This window comes from Budorcas taxicolor, chromosome 5, assembly GCF_023091745.1.
Source record: "Budorcas taxicolor isolate Tak-1 chromosome 5, Takin1.1, whole genome shotgun sequence".
NCBI classification, from domain to species: Eukaryota; Metazoa; Chordata; class Mammalia; order Artiodactyla; family Bovidae; genus Budorcas; species Budorcas taxicolor.
The window spans coordinates 70,594,222-70,616,996 of record NC_068914.1 but is presented as its reverse complement, the minus strand read 5'-3'; the positions used below and the strand labels follow the sequence as shown (position 1 = coordinate 70,616,996).

The 22,775-nt window shown below is 46.4% G+C and overlaps 1 protein-coding gene across 3 annotated transcripts; it reads left to right on the top strand.

Moving 5' to 3' along the window:
* Window positions 1-1,806: 1,806 nt before the first annotated feature.
* Window positions 1,807-21,689, top strand: COPZ1 (COPI coat complex subunit zeta 1). 3 transcript variants are annotated; one of them, XM_052641302.1, is made up of 10 exons: window positions 1,807-1,845; window positions 4,433-4,498; window positions 13,269-13,337; window positions 14,570-14,688; window positions 15,325-15,416; window positions 16,529-16,584; window positions 17,889-17,966; window positions 18,126-18,177; window positions 19,419-19,457; window positions 20,286-21,689. In XM_052641302.1, exons 3-10 carry the CDS (start codon window positions 13,312-13,314, stop codon window positions 20,331-20,333), a joined length of 510 nt encoding a protein of 169 aa, XP_052497262.1. In that variant the 5' UTR covers window positions 1,807-1,845; window positions 4,433-4,498; window positions 13,269-13,311; the 3' UTR covers window positions 20,334-21,689. The 3 variants fall into 3 exon arrangements, with proteins under 3 accessions (XP_052497262.1, XP_052497260.1, XP_052497261.1); XM_052641300.1 differs by lacking the exon at window positions 4,433-4,498 and having other exon boundaries at window positions 1,811-1,845; window positions 14,607-14,688; XM_052641301.1 differs by lacking the exon at window positions 4,433-4,498 and having other exon boundaries at window positions 1,813-1,845.
* Window positions 21,690-22,775: the final 1,086 nt, after the last annotated feature.

The window sequence follows — 22,775 nt, the reverse complement described above, 5'->3', positions numbered from 1 at the left end:
CCGAGCTCCACTTTTCTCATCTGTAAAATGGGAGTAGTAACCATCTACTTTATAAGTTTTTCAAAAATATATTAAATAACGTAGTTAAAGATGTAGATGTGCCAGGCACATAATAGTACCTGGTCAGGAAATGTTAGTAATATCATTAAACTGCCAAGCCAAAGACTATCTTGTGATTCCAGGAACAATGCTAAATGTTTGAATGACTCCACATGGGAATAGACAAAGGCTAAACCTTTGCTTCTCCCAGATTTGGGGCTTGTCACCTGGGACATTACCAGAAAATCATACACCTTCCTTCATAGCATATGTTAGCTCTGTAGTTTGTTTTGTATTGCTCTATACTTTTCTCTTGGAGAAGGAAATGGCAACCCACTCCAGTGTTCTTGCCTGGAAAATCCCAGGAACAGGGGAGCCTGGTGGGCTGCCGTCTATGGGATCGCCTAGAGTCGGACATGACTGAAGCGACTTAGCAGCAACAGCATACTTTTCTCTTAGGCAGTCTGATTCTGCTCTGAAATTTTTAGAAGAACTCCTGGGTTTGGATACTCTTTTCGGAGAGCTACTAAAGACATAACTGTTAGAGATGGAATTAAAAAAAAACTAAACCCACAAAAACCTCAGAGGGACAATATAAGGCGATAAGGGCTTCCCTGATGGCTCAGATGGTAAAGAATTCAAGTGCGATGCAGGAAACCCAGGTTCCATCCCTGGGCCAGGAAGATTCCTCAGAGAAGGGAATGGCTACTCACTCCAGTATTGTTGCCTGGAGAATTCCATGGACAAGGGAGCCTGGTGGGCTACAGCCCATGGGGTTCCGAAGAGTTGGACTCAACCAGCAACTAACACACATATAAGGCAAATAAAGGTGTCCCTGACCTCCGAAACGTCAGGGACCAAGAAACTGAAGGGTGAGGAAAGCTAAACTTCATCAAAATCCCTCCCTATTGTGAAATCTCTGCATTCAGTAAACTTCTCTTTTCTCATTGTGCAACGGCTTGTCCCTACTGGAAAACGGCATACCCTGTTCCCTACATCGTTCCTTACCCTGGACCCTTTATTCCTGTGTCCCTCAGTATCCAAAGCTCTCAAATCCCGTTTCACGGCGGGCCAAAGAAAATCTGCTTTTAGAAAACTCACTAGCTTCTTGTCCTTCCCTGGATCAAGCAAAGTCTGGGACTCCACCTAGGGTAGATTGTTATTGTTAGCAATCAACCTCTAGCGGCCTTCTTTTTATCAAAGTAACACGCTGGTCATCTTGTGGCTTTACTTTATGACTGTGCAGACTTTGAGTATGCTGAAGTGATCTGAGCGAATCTGAAGGAAGAGCTAGTAGTGTTTGCCAAAGCTACCGTGAACATCGGGGACCCAATGGAGGCTCCGGAATGAAGATTCCGGTGGGATTACATCAAGACCTGCCAGTGTGAAGGGCCAAAGAGACACAGCGCCCCCTAAAGGGAGTGCGAATTAAAGTTACTAAATCCGACGGATGATATCACGTGCCCTCCGCCAGGCCAATTGAAAATTAACAATCGCTTCCTCTGTTCCCCATGGAAACAACCCCGCCCCTCTGACCTTCCCTCTCCATTCAGCCTTGAGGTTTTGTCGTTTTATTGAATGTTTAAACTGACAATCAAATACCTGCGCCTTCTGGCTGGACACCTTGCTTCCGCTAAGCAAACTAGTACACTGATTGGCCAATAAAATAATAGATGACATTTGGGCGTCCAATAACCTTCATCCCAGGCGGGATCTAATGAGGACGTAGGGCCAATCAGAGGCCGCGTTGCCTCTGTGGTTCCACGTCGGCACCAGCTGCGGGGCAAGATGGAGGCGCTGATTTTGGTAGGAGCTGGAGGGGCACCCGAGATGCTGCACTGTCCAGGGGGGCCGGGAGTCGGGGTTCAGTCTGAGTGGGAGGGGGTAGAAAGGGGAGTTCCTGGTAATCCTCGGGGTCCGAACGTTTTGCAGGTCCCTGGAATAAGCCTGTGGCCTAGTGCCGGAGCTAAAGCCTCGGTTTAGAGTAGGAAGCTGTGCCGGGGTTAGGGCAGAGTTGGTGGAAAGTTGAAGGGAGCACATGGAGTCCTTAGGACACATAGGATCATAAGCGTACTGGATTGGGGTCCTTCAGATTCTCTCTGATTATGTGCATTGTGGATGATACTGTGATTTGAGTTCCCCCAAATCTCCAAACTCGCCTCAAATTGTAAGAATAGAGTGCAGGTGTTTGTCATCACAGAAAACTTGTCACAGTGCAACTCTCCGTTGATAATTCCCTGTCGTAGACCTTAAAAAAAAAAAAAAAACTTTTTTCTTCTTCGATTTCCTACTATGTAGATTTTGTCATCATAAAGAATCAGTATTCCATTAGAGTTCTGGAATACCTGATAAGAGTTAGTGTTGGATTGTGGAATGTTTTTTCAGACTTCTTATTCTGTTCTCCTTTTCCCGGTTCATTTAAATGCCAACTTTTCTCTGGTTATGTAAGAATTTCGGTGACTATAAGAGGTGTGTTACCTCCCCTGTCCATATAATCCTTTTTGCTTGTTCAAAAAAATAAAATACTATTATCTCTTCTTTAGAACTGAGCATTTCTCTCAAAAGTGCCCCACCCCTTTCAAACGTGGGGTTGTTAACATATATATGTATGTGTAATGTGTAGGAATTTAACTCCCAGCTTCTTAATTGAATTGAACTCTAGGTTCCTTTTTTACCCCCCTTCAGCTCTTCATATGTACACCTCCAAATCCTCATCAGGTTAAAGAGAATAACAGGTTTCAATATCCCTCTTTCAAAATGGCAAATACAGGGATTCAGTTCAGTTCAGTCGCTCAATCGTGTCTGACTCTTTGCAACCCCATGAATCGCAGCATGCCAGGCCTCTCTGTCCATCACCAACTCCCAGAGTTTACCCAAACTCATGTCCATCGAGTCAGTGATGCCATCCAGCCATCTCATCCTCTGTTGTCCCCTTCTCCTCCTGCCCTCAATCCCTCCCAGCATCAGGATCTTTTCCAATGAGTGAATTCTTTGCATGAGGTGGCCAAAGGATTGGAGTTTCAGCTTCAGCATCAGTCTTTCCAATCAACACCCAGGACTGATCTCCTTTAGGATGGACTGGTTGGATCTCCTTGCAGTCCAAGGGACTCTCAAGAGTCATCTCCAACACCACAGTTCAAAAATATCAATTCTTCAGTGCTCAGCTTCTTCATAGTCCAATTCTCACATCCATACATGACCACTGGAAAAACCATAGTCTTAACTAGACGGACCTTTGATGGCAAAGTAATGTCTGTGCTTTTGAATATGCTATCTAGGTTGGTCATAACTTTTCTTCCAAGGAGTAAGCGTCTTTTAATTTCATGGCTGCAGTCACCATCTGTGGTGATTTTGGACTCTAAAAAAATAAAGTCTGACACTGTTTCCCCATCTATTTGCCATGAAGTGATAGGACCAGATGCCATGATCTTCGTTTTCTGAATGTTGAGCTTTAAGCCAACTTTTTCACTCTCCTGTTTCACCTTCATCAAGAGGCTTTTTAGTTCCTCTTCACTTTCTGCTAGTTTCTTCCAAAAATATGGTTTGTTTAAGTCTAGGTAGAAAGCTTTGAAATCTTACTAAAGATATTTTCTGTACCAGCCAGTTAACCAATGTTCTTAACTAGTTAACAGACTGAGATGAATTCTAGGGAATTGGTTTCTTTGGAAGTTTTAAGAAAATTTTAGACTGCCCCTTAGTTCTGTTTAGAAGGGAGCCTGCTTATAGGTAAAGGAGTGAGGAAGATGATACTCCAGGAGCCCTTTTAACAAGGGATCTGTGTGTAGAGTGACCTGAGTTATATGTGAAAGTCTCTCTCCCTCTCCCATTTTCTCTTCAGTTCTTATCTTTGCTTCCATAATGAAGTTTGTTTTGACCTGCTTCTTCCTTATATCCATTTTAATCTTTACCTAAAATGCTTCATTCACAGATCCTTGCTGACCTGATCAGGTATCCCTGAAGTTTGCTTTAGAAACCTTACTGATTCTTTGTCCTGAGAAACCTATGTGATGTGTAAGGGGAAATGAAGATTAAGGGAAAAGGGCTTCCTCGAGTAAGCACAGTCAAAACCAGGATTAGTTTTTGACTCCTAATCCTCCCAGACCTAGTATTTCTCTCATATTATCGTGTGCTTTCCACCTCTTCAGTATGCCAAATTGCACATTCAACTATCAGTTATATAAAAACGTTGGTTAGGTACAAAGTACCAACTTTCAAAGTACCAACAAAGTACCAATACAAGTTCTTGTCACCAGAGTTCTTAGAATATCATATTAGTAATTTCCTTCCTCTTTGTCTGTGCTTCCCAACATTTTTGTATGTGTGTGCTCTTTACTACCTTCAATATATTTTGGGCCCCCAATTAAGAACTTACGTATCTTTCTCTCCGTTCCAGCCCTTCTCAACTGGAGTTCCAGGCGAGAATTAAGCCCTAATGCCGTAAGACATCATACATTACATTGTATGTAATGAATCAATTTCTCTGTATACGCAGGGTCACTAGTTTTATACTATCTTTGGGAGGAGTAAAAAAATAGTATTAAATAATTTTCAGTATTCAGTGTTTCAGTTGTGGAACCCTGGTTGAGAATCAGGTGGTATTCCCTAAATTTTTCTCTTCTCACTACCCTCACATTCTGATCCACAAAATAGAGCTCCATCTGATTCAGAATCACCCTTTCTCACTGTTCTTTTTATCTCATCCCCTTCTCTGCTCAGTGGCATCTTCTAATTCTTGGGTCACCATCTTCATTGTGAAAAGTATAAGGAGTTCCCTGGACTTTTACCTGAGCTTCCTGTTGAGCTAAAATGTTGATTGTATCTGGATGAAAGTGAAAGTATTAGTCACTCAGTTGTGTCTGACTCTTTGTGACCCTCTGGACTGTATCCTGCCAAGCTCCTCTGTCCATGGAATTCTCCAGGCAAGAATACTGGAGTGGGTTGCCACGCCCATCTCCAGGGGCTCTTCCTGACCCAAGGATTGAACCTAAGTCTCTTGCATTGCAGGCATATTCTTTACTGTTTGAGCTACCAGTATTTAACAAACCACTTAGAGAAGGCAGACCTCTTCTAAAGTTCTTTTAGGCTTCTCCCTCTCACGTGTCTGTTTCCTGGTTTGACTGGCCCTCTGGGAAAATCTGATCAAAGTATATTCAGTCTTCACTTTTACAAGACACATAGCCATCGGATACTGAGGAGAAGGGAAAGTAGAGTGGGGGGAGGTGTCAAAAAGGACCATCATTTGAAATTTGATCTGATTATGGCACTTTCTAAATACCAGTTGTTGTTCAGTTGCTAAGTTGTGTCCAACTCTTTGTGACCCCTTGGACTGCAGCACACCAGGCTTCACTGTCCTTCACTATCTCCTGGAGTTTGCTCAAACTCAGGTCCATTGGCTTAAAACTCAACATTCAAAAAACAAAGGTTGTGGCATCTAGTTCCATCACTTCATGGCAATTAGATGGGGAAACAGTGGAAACAATGACAGACTTTATTTTCTTGGGCTCCAAAATCACTGCAGATGGTGATCACAGCCATGAAATTAAAAGAAGCTTACCCCTTGGAAGAAAAGCTATGAAAACTCTAGACAGTGTATTAAAAAGCAGAGACATTACTTTGCCGACAAAGGTCTATATAGTCAAAGCTATGGTTTCTCCAGTAGTCACATACAGATGTGAGAGCTGGACAGTGAAAAAGGCTGAGTATCAAAGAATTGATGCCTTCGAATTGTAGTGCTGGAGAAGACTCTTTAGAGTCCCTTGGAGAGCAAGGAAATTAAACCAGACAATCCTAGAAGAAATCAACCCTGAATATTCACTGAAAGAACTGATGCTGATGCTGAAGCTCCAATACTTTGGCCACCTGATATGAAGAGCCAACTCATTGGAAAGACCCTGATGCTGGGAAAGATTGAAGGCAGGAGGAGAAGGGGATGACAGTAGATGAGATGGTTGGATGGCATTACCGACTCAATAGACAAGAGCTTGAGCAAACTCTGGAAGATAGTGAAGGACACACAAGCCTGGCATGCTGCAGTCCGTGGGACTGCAAAGAGCTGGAGATGACTGGGGCTGAACAGCAGCAACAACAGCAGGTGCATTGAGTCGGGGATGCTAATAGGTTCCCTTCGTTTATGTACTTGACAATGGGCCACGCTTCTTTCTTGAATTAAGTGGTCCATTCCTACCTGTCAAGCAGATTTGTCTAATCTTTCTCAGGTTCTTTTCTAAGGAAAGAGACCCTTTCATCTCCTTCCATTCTTGGTGCTTGATATTAATGCTCCTGGCCTGGACACAGCTTTCTCTTTCTCTTTCCTGCTGTTTTCTGCTGGTTCTCTGTTAGTTGTGAATGGAGAGGGATCTCTGCAGGTCACCATTCTCCATTAATAACCTCTGGAATCTTAAAAGATAATGACATATCCCCTTCCACCTTCCCTCTTTTACCCTTTTTCCATCAAAACTGAATTACTCTAGCAGTCCAGATCTTTAAATCTTCCTCATAGGTTTCATTTTTCTTAATCCTCCCTGGATTCACTTTCTGAGAGCTTTTCCAGGGCTTTATGGACTAGACTTCTTAATTCTATTCTTTCTCTCCCTTTTGTAAATTTCTATCCTAAAACAGTGACCAGATCCTGAATTCTAAGCCTCATTCAGTAATCAGGGAATCCAGAGTGCACACAGGAGTATGCATATATATTGGAGGAAGAAACTATGCAGAATACATCAATGACTTTTAAAGGCTCATATTGCTCTGTGGCCTTAGCTTCCTGAATCATCTTAATGGGGCTTTTGTTAAATTCTTTTGGCACTAACAGTAGAGGTACTTGGCCTAAATGCCCCCTTCCCCTGCTCTGGGCAAAGGTATCAATTACATTAAGCCCCCCAAGCACTCCCATCTCATTCCTGGCAGTCCCCTGTGCCCCTCTCCCAGCTGCGTCCTTGCCGGTGCCTGGCTGGTCCATTTCGTTAGGAGAAGCAATCTCCTCATTCCTGCACTGTGGAGATATATTTCTCAGCTAGGGCGTGAGCAGTGCCAGCACTGCCCCCGGTGAGGTCCCTGGCAGCCATAAAAATTTTTATTGTGATTATGTTGGTGTCGGGGTGTCCATCTGGGTTATTGCACACCTAGTTTAATTGATTGAAGTTTAATTTATTGACACTTCAAATTAAATGATCAGAATAAACTGTGCTGTTACTCTGGCCGGCTTGTTTTAATGGTTGATTGCTGGAAGCAGACCTCGGCTTGAACTAAAACCCCCAAAGAGCAATTGACGCTGCTTCTAACTCTCCCCATGTCTTGCCCTCCAAGAAGACCTCGTTATAGATTTCCGACGTATTTATATATATTTTTTCCCTCTCCTTCACAGTGGTGGGAAAGAGTTGGTCCCTGGCAAGGTATAAATTATATCAGAGGTCTAGGGGAGCTGTCACATGGTCAAAGGAGGAGGAGGGGGCCTCCATGTGAAGAAAGCCAGACCCCTGAGAAGCCAGGTCTTCCTTGGGAGGATGAATGCAATTATCCAGATATTTGAGGGAGCCTAGTGGCAGATTTAGGGTCTCTTTTTCAGCTAGATACTTGCTACTGTTTTTTTGCTTTACTCTGTCAACGTGACTTGGTTAGAGTCAGGATACTGACAAGAAAACTGAGAGGCAAATAAAGGATGGAACAAGGATAAAGAATCAGTGCCTACCTACCCACTTATGCTAGAGTAATTAGGAAGATGGAAGGCAGCGTGCCCATGGACAGCTTTGATGAAGATGGATTGGGAGGTTGAGTCCATGCGCATGATGAGATCCCCGTCCTGGCCAGAGCCTCTTTCATCTCCCTCTGCTGATTCTACACAGTTTATGCTTTCTCTCAGATCAGATTATTAGAGGAGTTCTGTTCTTAGACTCCCAAGCCTGTCACCTCTTCTGATGTTTGACCACCCCCATCTCTTCAGGAAGTCTTTCCTGTTGTGTAATCTAAGTCTTACATGCTGCAGATGAAACCTTGGTCTCCTTATTTGGCTTTTAAATTTTCCCACTATTAAGGTAGGCATCCCCATCCACAGCCATTTGGCCTGGATAGCTCTGTCTACCAATTTTCTCTAGCTTCTTTTCTATTATTTGTGTAGTTTTTAGAGGGAGGCTGAAACTAGGGGAGAAGATAGCAATTCTGTCTCAGGGTTGATTTGGGGGAGCAAGTAGCTTGAAAGATGAACACAGAGGCTGTCAGTTCAGTCTTTCAGAGACTAGCTTTTTGTTTTCAGGAGCACACGGGTGGGGGGAATAAATCCTGATACAAACCATGACTAAGGACTCATCAGAAATAGATCTAGCCCCATTTGAGTTTTCCCTTTGCTGTGTGATATTTAAATGAGGGCTCTTAGATTATCTAACGGGGCAGGCAGGAAGTTCTAATGTTGCTCTCAGGGTTCAGATATTTCACACCTGAGGAATATTCTGATTTCTGCTTGTTCAGTTCATCTCTTCATAGCAGTACTCCTCACTTTTGACTCTCATTTTTGTAATTCTTTCATTTCCAGAATAGCTGAAGAATTAGGGACTGTGTAACCTCTGTGCAAAAAATTCTCTGGCAGATGGGCTTTCAGACTTTTAAGAAAGGACCTGAAACTGCATTCCTGAAGAGTTTCGCGACCTGATTATCTTTGTCCTGCCTGTCTCGGAGCTGCTGGATTTACTCACTGAAAGCTGGAGGGGTGTGGTGCTGACCTTAGCTCCCCCTGCTGGCTGTGTTAGTTTTCTCAATCATTTATTTATGAAGGCCACACACATGTTTATTGAAGTGATTATTCGGTGCCTGGCAGAGGCGAGGGGGTGGTTGACAAAAGTATCACTCATTTCTCCTCTTTTTCTCCCCTCTCCACACCTTCTTTTTGTCTTCAGAGAGAATCTCATGTAATTCTAAATCTAGGTCTATGAACTCCTTGAAATCATCAAAATTTGTGAATGTGTGTTTTCCTGGTAACAACGTCCATGGATTTCATCAGCTTATCGAAGGAGGTCTAACGTAACTCAAAAAAGTTACCAACCTTAACTGATCTAGCTCAGGCCTCTCATTTCTCCTGTGAGAAAGCTGACTCCCAGAGAAAGGTAGGACTTGAGTTAATGGCTGATGCAGACTGTAATAAAAGATTTTAGGAGTTAGGGACATTTTTTGTTGCAGTGGCAGACTTCCGGTGACCGTGCTTTCATGTTTTGTTTCTGTGTCAGATCGGAGGAGTCTTTCCAGGTGGCTCTTCTGCCATCAGTTCTTCCTTCCTGACACTTGGGTTCACTTTCCTCTTAAGAACCAACATTTGGTCTCATGTCGGCTGGGGAATGTTCTGTGGTACCTGTGGCTCCTCTTTTTTCCTGAGCTGTGTTGTCTGAATCTAAGTAAACCCTTGGGTAGGATATGAAAACGGTTTTTCTCTGGCTAAACCTTTAGCTAGTTCTCATCTGAAGTCCCTAGGCTTGTGGCTGGAAAACTGGAGCCTTCAAACCTAGAGGAGCATTTCATTTTAGAAATTGGCACAGAATCAGGGAGCAAAATACCTGCTCAGCCATGTGGAGCTGGCGTGGTATCTAGAAATTTCTCCTAGATTTTTTATAGTCTTGGTTTTACTTTATAAAATAGATTTAAGGAAAGAGCATCTTGTTTCAGTTGATTGAGACCTATTGTTAAGCCAGGGCACTACTTTCTGGCATGGCCATAAAGATTTCTTTATAAGTAGAGAATGAAGAACTTTCTAGAAATCTCAACCAGATTTTTTACTTGTGTCCTTTCAGCTTTGTGGATCTCATCCTCTAACTCCGCCAAGGCTTCTTGGCTCCCTCCCTTCTGCCTTCTCCCCCTGCCCCCACCAAAGGTCAAATAAAGTAGTCATAACCCCCAAAAATCCTGTCTGCCTGCTCTAAGCACTACCCTGGTCCTCTTCTGGTGGCATAATCATGGTCTTATCCCAGAGGATCCTTTCACTGTACATTGTGAACAGACTTAATTCCATGCTTTGTCAGGGCCCCCATTTCTTCTAGTTTGACTTAAAAGACACACAGATAAGAGCTTTTCTCCAGCGCTGCCTTTTGAATGTTTTTGCTAATAATTATAGTCCTGAGGAAGCTGCAGGTCATCTGAAGACCCACAGGGGGCAGCACTAGGAATGACTCCTCCCTTCTAGTCCTCTGTGTACTGGGGTAGGGGTACCAGGAGATGTTGATGTTTTTCACCAAGCTTCAGAAGCCTCTGATTGAGATCAAAGACTTGTTTGTAGCAGTCTCTTTGCTTGTCGGTGTTGTTTCAGCTCTCCTGAGGACTACAGTCTAGTTTTCTTGATAATAAAAAGGGACATGAAAATCTGAGCCACCCAACCTCCCACAGACCAGTCTGCCTGTATATCATTTCCAGTCACCGTTAGCATTTGAGGTGAAGTTCTGTTATACACTCAGGCTGTGGCTCTCTGAAAGTCAGTGCATCACAGAACTTTGTCTCGAAAGCTTTCTAGCAGCTGCCCATTTGGGAGTGGGAGGGAAGAACAGGCCTTTAAAAATCCTTTGAACGTGTCCCTAAGCGTGTAGGGTCTTTCTCAATAATCAGCATTTAATGTGTTAACAAGGTCAGGCCTAGTCCATTGTCCAGGAATGCTGCTTCTCAGTAGCTGGGAGTTGTTTATAAACTTGCCCTTTGCGAAAAACTTAAAATGAAATGACATTATCAGTAATCTCAAAGAGTCGGACACGACTGAGCGACTGAACTGAACTGAGTGGCTTCTGGGCCCTAGAAACAGGCTGGTTTTATGATATGAGAGGAACTTCAGGCCCTCCCCTGCCCACCCTTTCCCCACCCCCACACACACTCCTGAGAGGTAAAGGCCCCAGGCTGAAGTGGAACCAGCTGTAGTCAGGAGGCGGCGGGAAAGTAAAGGAGAAGCTGCCAGTCTGGCTCTAGCCGAATGGAGAACTGAAGCAGCATGGAAGCTCTGGCCAAGTTCTCGGCTTTATTTAGAGTGGTCGTTCCTTTGGAAGTTTGAAATGACCAGCCTTTTCTCTAGTGCCTTCTTACCCCTTTCAGATTTACAGTCACATCTGATCTTCTCCTTCCCCCGCCTTTGCCCTGTCTTTTATCCTTCCCAGGAAGATCCATGTTTCTATTTTGGGGGTTTCCTTGATGGCGCCTTCTAGGAAGCCAGTGAAAAGAGCCGGGAGCAGGACCCAGGCGTCTGTCCCCTCTTTGCCAGTTGTTTTAGGCTCTCTCTTTCCCTGCTGGCCACAGAGGATTGTCTGGCTCTCCGACTTGGCTGATGGCCGTAACCGTCTTCCTCTGCTTTGGGATCCAGTTCTTTCTAGAGATGCCAGACTCTGCGGCTCCAAGCACGAGTTACCTGTGCCAGATCAATGCCCGTTTAAGCCATTGGGAAGCTCTCTAAGGTTGCAGATAGCCTGAACAGAGCCAAAGATTTCCAGGGAAGAGGCTGTGGGAAAAATTTCTTCTGAATTCCTTTCCTGATGGACTTCTTTTCCTTCGTTAAGGAAACTCATTCCCCTGATGTGTTCATCAGAGGAGGATGAGTTGGTAGTAATGTCACCCAAAAGGGCCACACCAGAAAATCCACCTGTATGCGGAAGCCTAATTATAAGAGAAATCCCCTAGATGCTTATTGCATCAATAAATTTTTACCTTACTCTCAAAGTTCATTTATTCTCAGAATCATTCAATAAATATCGAGAATTTTATATGTGTATTATTCTGGACACTTGTAATAAATCAATGAATGAAATAAAATTTTCTGTCCTCAACAATCCAAGTGGGGAAAGCTTACATTCTTCATCACTCTGTTCTCAAAATACTGGGTTCCCTTTCCTCTCCTTCTGAACTCCTTGAGCTCAGGTTGGTTCTTTGCTTGGAACCGTAAACCTCCTGGAGCCTCATAGGATAGTTTACCTTGGTAGAAGCTACAGATCCTTGGCAGCGATTCTTTCCTCCTCACCTTTGGGTCTTTGTTAAATGTATGCTTGGAGAATAGAGAATGTGTTTGGCCCTGTGAGAGCTGTGGGTTTCCTAAGTAGGATCAGGAAATGGAGGTAGCAGAGCATCAGCCTTGTCTTATAGCACAGGAGAAGGATATGCATGGTAAGTAATGTTGATAGTCAGGACTTTGTGCCTGCAAACACTTTCATACATGTACCGCTGCCTCCCTTCCCTTCTTCCTTTCGTGTTAGTTGGTTCCCTGGAAGTTGCAGAAGTGGAGGAGCTTTTACAAAGTGACATGCTTTGAGTTTGAGTGTAACCATTAAGGCTGAGATTCTTGATTTCTTTCTTTCTTTCTTTTTTGTGGCGGTGCCGTGTGGCATGCAGAATCTTAGTTTCCCAACCCGAGACAAACCCATGCCCTCCACAGTGGAAGCATGGAGTCTTAACCACTGGGTCACCAGAGACGTCCCTGATTTCTTTATGAGAGCCAGTTTCCTCAGAGGTTGATTCTTGGTGGTGAAGGACCACTCCTCTCCTGCTCCTTATCTGCAGGTTTCACAGTGTTTCTTAGATGGAGCCTCTTCTTACTGCTTCTTAACGACCCCAAATTCAGATTGTTTTTTGTCTTGGCAAGTTAAGTGGTGGCGGTCAGGGTAGAGTAGAGGAGTTGGGATCCTAGGAGAAGTCTTAGAAGATGGATGTCTCCCTGGGCTGCATTCAGAACTGGTGTGTCTGTGTGTGAGTGTGTACATGTGCGCATGCCTGCTCCTTCCCCTCTGCTCAGTGAGTGGGTGGTTTAGGGAAGGCTTGCTTTATGCCTCTGCATTGCCACTGCAGCAACTTCCAAGTACACTAGGGCATTCAACCCTGTTTTCCTATAGCCCCGTGCAGTGCTTACTAATTAATCTGGTCACATTCCATACCCACCTGTGCATGGGAGACCAGGGAGGAGGGAGAGTAATTTGGAAAATAACTATAGCATAATATTTGGAAATAACAGCATGACCTACTTTGACTAAGCCCTCTGTGAGTCTGGCTCATAGAAATTGTTTCTCTGGCACTGCTGTGGGTCCTTTGTTGAAAAGTCCCCTCCCTCATTTCAGTTCATTTGTCGCTCAGTCATTCTCAGTGGCAAATGTCAAAATCTAACCAGGCTGGGATAGGGGACATACAGAGACATCTCTAACCCATTTCAGCCCCAGTAGGATTAGGAGAAGGTATCTGGTTTGTGAGTGGTGGCAAGAGCCTTCAGGACTGAAGGTGTGTTCATATCTCTTCAGGAACCCTCCCTGTATACCGTCAAAGCCATCCTGATTCTGGACAATGATGGAGATCGACTTTTTGCCAAGGTGAGATTCCTTTTCAGATTAGTTGAGAAGCAAGACAGAGTTTTGGATCTTGGGACTGGCCCCATTCACTCCTATTCATCCACAAATAATTTTGAGAATTCTTCTATCTGACTACTCCAGATAAAACCTAAACTGCTCCTATCTGTTAGTTGTCCTGCTTCCCTATCCACCCATCCTTAGACTTTGTCATCAACATCAGAAGAGAGAAAAGCTCTGGAGCTTGGTTTCTGAACAAAGAAGTATATGGATGTAAGAAGCAGCCTGCGTAGGCCCATCACCCCTGTCCCTTTCCCTTCTACCCCATCATCCTGCCTGAGTTTTTCCAGGGAATTCTCGTGCAGTTCCACGGTTCCAGCCCTACATCCGCAGTCACCACCAAGCTTGCTACTTCCTGACTTTCCCGGTCTGATGTTTCTAACTTTGGATCCATTGAAAGAGAAGAGGAAGGACACCCCTCTCCTCTCTCTCCATATTCTCCCCCTCCTAGAGAAATTTTTTCTGTCCCTGGTGTATTAACTCTGGGCAAGCATCACATAAATCAATCAGCAGGTAGAGATTAGTTTAGAATTCACCAGCTGTTCCTCCCTGTAATTGGATGTAACTATGCAGGACACCTTTTGAAACAGTTATCCAGTTACTAAATGCCAGACCTGTCATAGGTCTTCAGCTGACTGCGACGGATTAGCCCCTAAAGAGCAGAGCGATTTAGCAGCCTGCATCTCCGCCCCCGTGCCAGGGAGAGCTTGGGAGTGGGCTCCATGGTGTGCTAGCTTGCCTCCCGCTTGTTTGAGTTTGCTGGAAAGGAAGCTAAAATACCAGAGAGCCAAGAGCCCAGGCAGAGCTTGTCCTTCTATGGAGGAGGGTTTTGCAGCCCTTCCCAATTCCTCAGCTTTGCTCAGTGAGTGAGGGCTGGTGCCTTCTGTGTTCTCTAGCAGTGCTCCCTGACCTGGTGCCTGGGGATGGCCTCAGGGCTGCTGCCCTGGCGTACAGATGGGGCAGAGCCTCCTCACAGGGCTTCTAGGCCTTTTGCCCTTCCAACCTGGGAACCATGAGGTAGGGTGGCTTAGAGCAGGGTCCTTAAAAAGTTTGTTTTCTATCCGATTACTCATTGCTCATTCCCTACCTCTATGGTTCTCCCTTCTTCCTGTCAGTATTTCTCTTCACCCCATCCCTTGAAGGGGAGAAATCCAAGACCCAGGGCAAAACAGTCACTAATCATCCTGCGCTTCCAGCTCTAACAGCCCAACCCGTCTCCTTCCCTCTGACCAGTACTATGACGACACCTACCCCAGTGTCAAGGAGCAAAAGGCCTTTGAGAAGAACATTTTCAACAAGACCCATCGGACTGACAGTAGGTCGTTTTCCTTTCACTACTCCCTGTGGTGGGTGGCCAGGGGGAAGCCACAGCGGGAAGGGGGCAGCAGTGGGACTGTGGAGAAAGGATAAGATGACTGCCTCCTTTTTCTCTTTTTTCCCTCCTCCCCTCATATAATAAACTCTTCAGAAATGTAATGGGGAGGTGAGTGTACCTCACGCGGGAATACCGTGCTAGAAGGTTGGCTGTTAGCTACCTGTCTAGTCCCTGGATTTATGAGCCTCACTTGACAAATTTAACTGCAGCTCTGCTTATTGTACCGCATCCATTAGGGCAGGTAAATGGAAGTCTGTAAAGGTGACCGCTCTGCATTTTCACCTCCGAAGGATCGACTAGTATCCTGTCTCATATGCAAGGAGGGAAATAAGGGTAGTAGGGGCGGGGAGCAGTTAAAGAAGAAGATGCTTAGACTCCCCCATTTATACTTGCCTTCTGTTATCACCTGAAAAGAAAAAGCAGGTCAACTTCGGTCTTTAGGGGGGTCATTAAGACCCACCTTCTGTCAGCCCCACGTAGCTGAATACTAATTCATGGTAAGTCCCTCTACCCTAACTCTTTAAGTCTTAGACCACCCACTGTTTCCACCTTTGTTCCCCCCACCTATCCCCACAGGTGAAATTGCCCTCTTGGAAGGCCTGACAGTGGTATACAAAAGCAGTATTGATCTCTATTTCTATGTGATCGGCAGCTCCTATGAAAATGAGGTGAGAATCCCCACACTCTGCCATCTCTGCTCTCACCTCCTGAACCACTGGCAGGCCCTTGTGACTGGTTCTGGGCCCAAGGACTGCCGTGTGCCTTTGGCTTCTGACTGGCTGATGAAGTTGTCCGAGATCCATGTCAGCCTCACAGACATGGCCGAGCAACTAAATCAACCTGGAATGGAAGCTTTCCCAGCTTTCTCTCTGTGTCTGCGTAGGACACACTGTCTGTGTTTTGATAACACACTAACATACAGTATCAATGGCCTTCCCTGCATAGTGTTTTTAAGATGGATTTCTGAGTTGTGATCAGGGTTTACCTGTGAATGAGGCACACCTGACTGAGTTTGGGCCAATTAGGCAATACTCCGGGTCATATTGAAGCCATATAGTCTGAGTGGCTCTTTGAAGACTGGGTATAGCCCTAACCTGCTTGCCGTATGTAGGAAAAACTATTTACCTCAGGTCACAACTTTAAGGAGAGTAGATAAGTAAAAATAAGCCTCCACATAATTTGAGGCAAAAGTCACAGTTTGAGAAAACCAGTTCTTACTGAATTTTTATTGCTGTAAGTGCTTTGTAGAAGGCATTATTATTTAAACCTTGTAGCACTTCTATGAGTTGTGGGCACTAGTGCCCTCGTTTGATAGACGATTAAACTAAACCTTGAGGAACTGTATGACATCTGTTTCATGTGGTTCAACCTGATAACTTTCCCAGGGTCACACATCTAGAAATGGTTCAGCGAGGATTTAAGTCCAGATCTGTCTGACTCCAAAGTCCATGCTGTCTGCACAACCACCTTCAGCTATTGCTTGGTTAATGATTTTTCTAAGACATAGGGTAACACATATACAGTTGGGAAATACACACAAAAGACTGACAGGAAAGTTCTGTTTGAACAGTCTGGTCAAAGAGAGACCTCAAATTACGAGATCATGAAGCAGAATTTATTTTTGTCTTCTTCCTGTTTTACTCTCACTTCCACCATATGCTGTTGGTCTTTTGTGAAAGCCTGTGTCTTTTGATCCTTAATGAGTTAGAGGGTTTTGTTTTCAGGTAGCAGCTTTTGGGGCCTTGAACTTTATCCTTCTGCTTCTTCTGTCTCCAAATAGCTGATGCTCATGACTGTTCTGAACTGCCTCTTCGACTCATTGAGCCAGATGCTGAGGTGAGCAGGCCATTCTTGACATCTGTTTGGGAGAGAAAGTCACTATTCTTGGGGCCCAGGGATTTGTGGGGGCTCAACAGAGGCTGCAAGGAGTTGATTTACCTTGAGAAATTAGGCTTATTATTTCAGAGTAATTTACACTGATGGGGAGGACTGGATGGGGGAGTGTGTTACTCCTGTGGAATAATTCTCCCGAGAGAAAGGATTGGGAGGGAGCAGAATCTTTGCCTCTGTCTGCTGTCACATCCTGCCATGGCTCTGTCAGAGCTCCAAGCACCTCACAGCGTTCTCCTGGGCTTCATTCTTTACATTCAAGATGGAGAAAGGGCAAGCGTAGGGAGGTGTCCCGGATACGACATCAGCACCTCGGGAATGGAGACACCACTCCTAATTTTTCATGTGCGGCCCTTAGTTGTTCCTTCTATAGAACAGGAAGAATGTGCCTTTTACCCTCTCCTCCCCATCTACCTCCCCGCCATCCTCTACTCCCCACGTAGATGGTCCGTAGAAGAGATATAAGATACTTTTCCTGAAAACATCCTGGGCTCCCCAGTGAGCCCAGTACAGACATCCATCCAGACGAGCAGAACAGCAGGCGCTCTCAGCCCCACAAAATCAGCAGGGTGAATGGCTCAGATTTCCTCAGGAAGGGAATGATTTATTTCTCAGCCAGGTGAATGAATAGGGTTCATTTCAGTGATCTAGTGAAAGAGTCCAACTGACGGATGTGACTGGCCATGTGCACCAACCACCGGATCTGAGGCTGGTGGGTGCTGGGCCCTGGCTGTTCCCAGCCCCCTAGTTGGGCTTCTTTTCAAGGCCTGAGCAGAGCTGGGGAAGGAGGCTAGGGGAGGGGAGGGAGCAAGGAGAGTCTTAGAAGGCTTGTCAGAGCTTGAGTGCAAATAGAGTTTGCACTCAGCCCCTCCTCACCTCCCGCCACCTCCAGATTGAGTGTTAGCTCTGTGGATTTCCTTTTTCCACGCACTGATGTCAGTGTTGGTGAGCAATGTTGTAAGCAGCATCATAGCAGATAGGAAAGAAAGCATAGCTCTGGAAATGAGCCCTCGAATAGGCAGAAATTGACTGTATGTATATTTTGAATCTCTTTCCTGGCATTCCTGATCCTTACTCAGCAAAGAAGTGTAGGAAGGGTGTTAGGATGGGTTAGGCAGAAAGTTCTTACTCACTTCTTTGTGTGTTTAGTGGAGACATACATTGGTCTAGCTGAGGCTCCCCCAACTCAGACCATGTCCTAGGATCCCTTTCACACCCAGGCTGGGTTTTCTCTTCTCTTGGGGACTCAGGAAAAATGTAGAAAAGCGAGCTCTGCTGGAGAACATGGAGGGGCTCTTCTTGGCTGTGGACGAAATCGTAGATGGAGGGTGAGTTCTCTGCCCTCCCTGGACCTCCCTGGATCTGGGGTAAGGGGTGGGGCCATTGCCCCTGTCCTGAGGCAAGGGGGCTGAGTGACCAGAGTTCCCCCACAGTAAGTTGGTCCTTCAGGACAGAGTGAACAGTTGGTCTCTTCTATGTCTCTTCAGGGTGATCCTAGAAAGCGATCCCCAGCAAGTGGTACACCGGGTGGCATTAAGGGTAAGTAGGACTGTGCCCGTCCCCCACAGCCCCCATCCACTCATCCTCCAGGACCAAACCTCCTCAATGATCTAAAGGGTTGGGGCTGGTAGAATACATATAACTGTCTCCTTCCCTTTCAAATTGTCCTTATCTCAAGGACGGGAAGCAGAAGGAAGGTGTTTCTGCCCCTAACCTGGTACCTAGCATCTCATACAGTCTGCACAGAGTGGACATTTAACACACACTTTTAAAATCAAAGATGAACTAAAGGGAACTTGAATGTTGATGGTTCTAAAATGATAAAGGACTTTGAGGTTGGCTGCTTCTTCCTGGGGGAATGAATCCAATCATCTGAGGCAGAGGTGTGTCTTCCTTGTCTTTTAAAGTCTCAGGAAACTGAGGACAGCACCTCTCCATCAGGAAGTACTTATTTGTCAGAACCTCTGTCCTCTTTGATGCCAGTGGTACCAGAAAGAGGCTTCTGAGTCAACCATAGAAAGCCTCAAGTCATCGAGGTACAGAGAGAGCCCACCAGCAAATTGTAGGGCTACAGAGAGGCCTGAGCAAAGCCAGTCTTCCCACTCACAGAATGTCCCAGCTCTGACCTCCAGAGTGAAGGCTGACAGTGCCGGGTAATGGGAAATCTTCTCCCTTAACTGCCGTGGGCTCCATTTGCATAGTTTAATCTTCTCCTTTAACATATGTCTCTGTGTGGCAAGAGAGACAGTCCCCCCACCCCCTCAACCGACTCCCTCCTTTCCCTTCTCAGGCTGCTGTTGCAGCAGTTTATTTCTCAAATTAACATGCTGTCGTTACCCATCAGGCCTTGCGGGATCCATTAAACTACCCCGGGCTCCCCCTCATCCTCTCCCTAGCGATATTGATATTCAGGGAAGGTCTTCCTTGACTAGGGAATCAGGTCTCCCACCCCCAAGTTGAGAATCAGATAACCTGCTGATTACCTGGAATGGAATAAATCTTAAGAAGTCCTCCTGCCTTAAAAGAGAAGATGGATGAAATGACCCTTTTTCTTTCTTTTTTTTTTTTTTTGCTCACAGTCCCTCTGGCCAAGTAAAACTGTGGCTAGCCAAGTAAAATTGTAGCTGCACTAACTAGTCCCTAGGAGGGACTGAGAAGGTTAGGGCATGTGCCCTTCACTTCAGTTTAAAGGACTACCTCTTCCTTCCTCACTGCCCAACCTCAGTCAGGTCTTACTCCAGCTTTTTTCCACACTGAACACTTGTCTCTCTGTGCCACAGGGAGAAGATGTACCCCTTACGGAGCAGACCGTGTCTCAGGTATGACTTTCTTTCCTCCTCTCCAGAGGGACCGGGTCACTAAAGAGGCTAGCATAGCATTCCACCCCAGCCCACCAGGCCTGAACTCAGCAGACTAGAGACTGAAGACATGTCTTCTTTGGCTCCCACTTAATCCTGAGAACTGGGGCTCATGGCTCATATGGTCCAGTGCTCCCTACCCATCCCAACTCCTATCCCACTTTCCTGTGAGCAGTGGCTGTCAGCCTTGCTCTACACCCTTCAAACCCTCCCTGCCTGATGCCTCATTCAGTGATTTATTCCCCAGCAGAGGCTTGCCTTAAGCAGATGGTCTGTGTGCATGCACACACATACTCTCTCTTTCTCTTATTATTCAAATGAGGGCTAAGCTGGCAATGCATACTCTAGAATATGCATGCAGGTTTTGCAGATCCATCTTGCTACTTTGCAGATAGATTGTCTACCTGATGGGGGCGGGGGGGGGGGGGGGCGGGGAGGTGCAGGGAGGGATTCTGTTTTCTACCCACTTGGAATTCTCCCCAAGAAGTCCATCTGGATGTGGTGACCCCCCTCCTTTTAACATGTGTCCAGTAACCCCCAGTTTTTTCTTTCCTCCCAGGTATACCTCTTCTCTCTTCATCCCCCCAGTGGACTTGAGTTTTTTTGGAATTTCCCAAACTGACAGTCCTCTAGGGCCTTAGAGAACTTCTTCCCATCCCTCTACCCTTGGGGATTTTCTATTTGCCAGTCTTCTAAGGACAGGGAAGGCAAGTGAGGGGAAGGAGAGCCCCATCCCCACCCCCACCCTGCCCCTCAGCAAGCCCCTCAATGCCGCCCTTGTCCCTGCAGGTGCTACAGTCAGCCAAAGAACAGATCAAGTGGTCCCTCCTTCGGTGAAGACCCCACTGTTCCTGGCTCCTCACTCCCTCAAAAAATCCACGTCGGCTGTGACTTGTCATGCAGTCCCCCAAATGATGCTGTCAGGGTCATCTTGGGGATCACGGGGATCCTTAAATCTCCATCCTGTCTGTTGTTGCCTCCTCATTCCCACCCCAAACCCATATACACTTCCTGTTCCTTCTCCCTTCTTTTGGCAGTTCTGGGAGTCAGTCGGGCTCTCAGTGGATTTGGACATCGGCAGGGGCAGCACCGTCTTCCTTTCTCCCCTGGATTAGGTCCCCCTGTATTGTCTCCTCCATTTCTGTGCCCTTTGCTGCAGCTACGCTTCAAAGCAGGAGAAAGAATGTGCTGAGTGTTTCCCTCCCTTTGCCTTTATCCCAACAGCCCATATGTCCGGCAAGGGGAAGGAAAGGGAATCCTTTTCTATAGAATGAGTGAGGGTGGGGAGAGGCATATCACGTCTCTGCCACAGCCCGGCTGGGCTTGGTATTTTCTCCCATTTCTTCTCACTGCCCAGGTCTTCAGCCTTGGGAAAACAGACTGGGAACAACTCATAGGCAGGGGACAGTGTGGAAGAAGCAGTGCTTTAAATTTTATTGGAGAGGGCCTATAAAATTCTTTATTTCAAACACAGCTGAGTTTTTTTTTTAACCCCGATCCTGGCTTGTAACTTCAAGACTGCTGTGGTCTGTGAGTGTCCGTTGTGGGAGGGTCTGTCTCTTGGGCCAGTACCTTAACTCTCCACCTTCACTCCCCGTGGGATCTCCGCCTGGCTTGTCCTCTCTGTGCCCTGGAGCAAAGCCAGTCCCTGAACTAAAACTCCATTCTAGTCTTGGGAAGGAGAGTTTCTGCTCAGAACAGGGACAGGGTGGAATTTATGACTTGGGCCTCTGGGCTCTCTCAGCCCCTTCTCTCCCCCACATGCATTTCACTACTTTGCCTTGGGTCTGCAGTCTGTGTCTGCTGCTTAACCCTGTCCTCTCTCTGCCTCAGCCTTACATCCAGGCAATAGGTCTGGGGCGCTTCCCCTCCTTTGGTCACTGAGAGAGGCACCTTTCTTCAGAAAACCTTGGGGATTTGGATTCCCCCAGGAAGACACAGGAAGGAACAGCCACTGTTTCGTCTCATCTCTCCCCGATCCAAAACTTCCCACAAAAAACATCTCAAGAAATCTTCCTGAGACTTTGAGTTCTGCCCCACCGACTAACTGCCAATTCTCCAAGAGTGTGGGCGGATAACTGGGCATCCATCCGTGAGGGGGCATTTCTGTGTAAGAGATATGTGGAGTCAGGATGGTAGCCACCTTCATATTCTGCTCTGTGCAAAGAGGAATAAAACATTTCTTTTTCCAAACTGCCTTTGTGTTATGTTTGTGTTCCTCTTCCTCTCTTTTTGGCAGCTGCTCCTGTTCCTCTAAACACCACCCCCCCTTGCTCCCCATCTTATAATATTTCTTCCTTCCTACCTCAGAGACTCCCCAGCATTCTGCCCCCCCAACCCCCATCCCTAATTTACGGGGCTGTTTGCCTCCTTGGCATCTCTCCGTCCACTCTCCTGGAAATTGGCGCCAGGGGTGGGGTGGGGATGGTATTTTCTCAGTGGGAGTCCCAGGGAATGGAGTGCTCCCCCCACCACCTCCAAAGCCAGCTGCCTGCTCCCGCCTCAGCCATTAGTAACCCAGAGACGCGCACCTGCGTGGGGGCTTGCCTGCAGCCCCGGCTCCCTTCCTGCACCTCCCTCTCCCGCTCCGAAATGGCGCTGAGCGGGTTATTTATCGGAGCCAGCACTGCTCCAGAAGGTCAGGACGGTGGTGTAAATAACCTCTCCTCGCCATTTCCCCATCCCTCCAGAGCCTGCTCCCCACCCCCTCCTCCACCTTTATTCGCACAAATGAATGTGGCTGGGCTGGCGCTGAGCCTGGCCCTGCATCTTAATGGGGCGGTGAGCTCACAAGATGGATTTAGCTGGGGGTTTTATGGTTGCCTCGGCGACAGGAGAATGCTTTGGTTTTCTTTCCCCCTTCCTCTGCAGGATTTGAAGGGGGGCGGGGGTGGAGTGTGGGGAGCCCTTCTCTGTGCTGCAATTTTAAGGGTCTCTGCAGTCACCTCAACTGCTCATGAGATGGGCCTGTAACTTCAGGATTAGGCAACAGAGACAGGAAAGGTTGAGGGAAGGAAGGTAACCAGAGGGAGAAGCCTCTCCAGCATCAATGATGCCTAAAACATAGAGGTGCCATCTTGCCTGCTCTTTGAGAACCTAGCAATTCAGCTCAGCCACTGTGGGACCCCTGGGCCCGGGGTCCCCTTCAGCAAAGAGGGGAAAAATGCTTGGGTATAGCACTCTGCAATCCTGCATTGAGAGTTGGGGTACAGGGGGCTGGATAAGGGCTAGGGATCTTTGTCTTGCCCGTCTAAGCTGAGGAAAAGCCGTGTTCAGGCA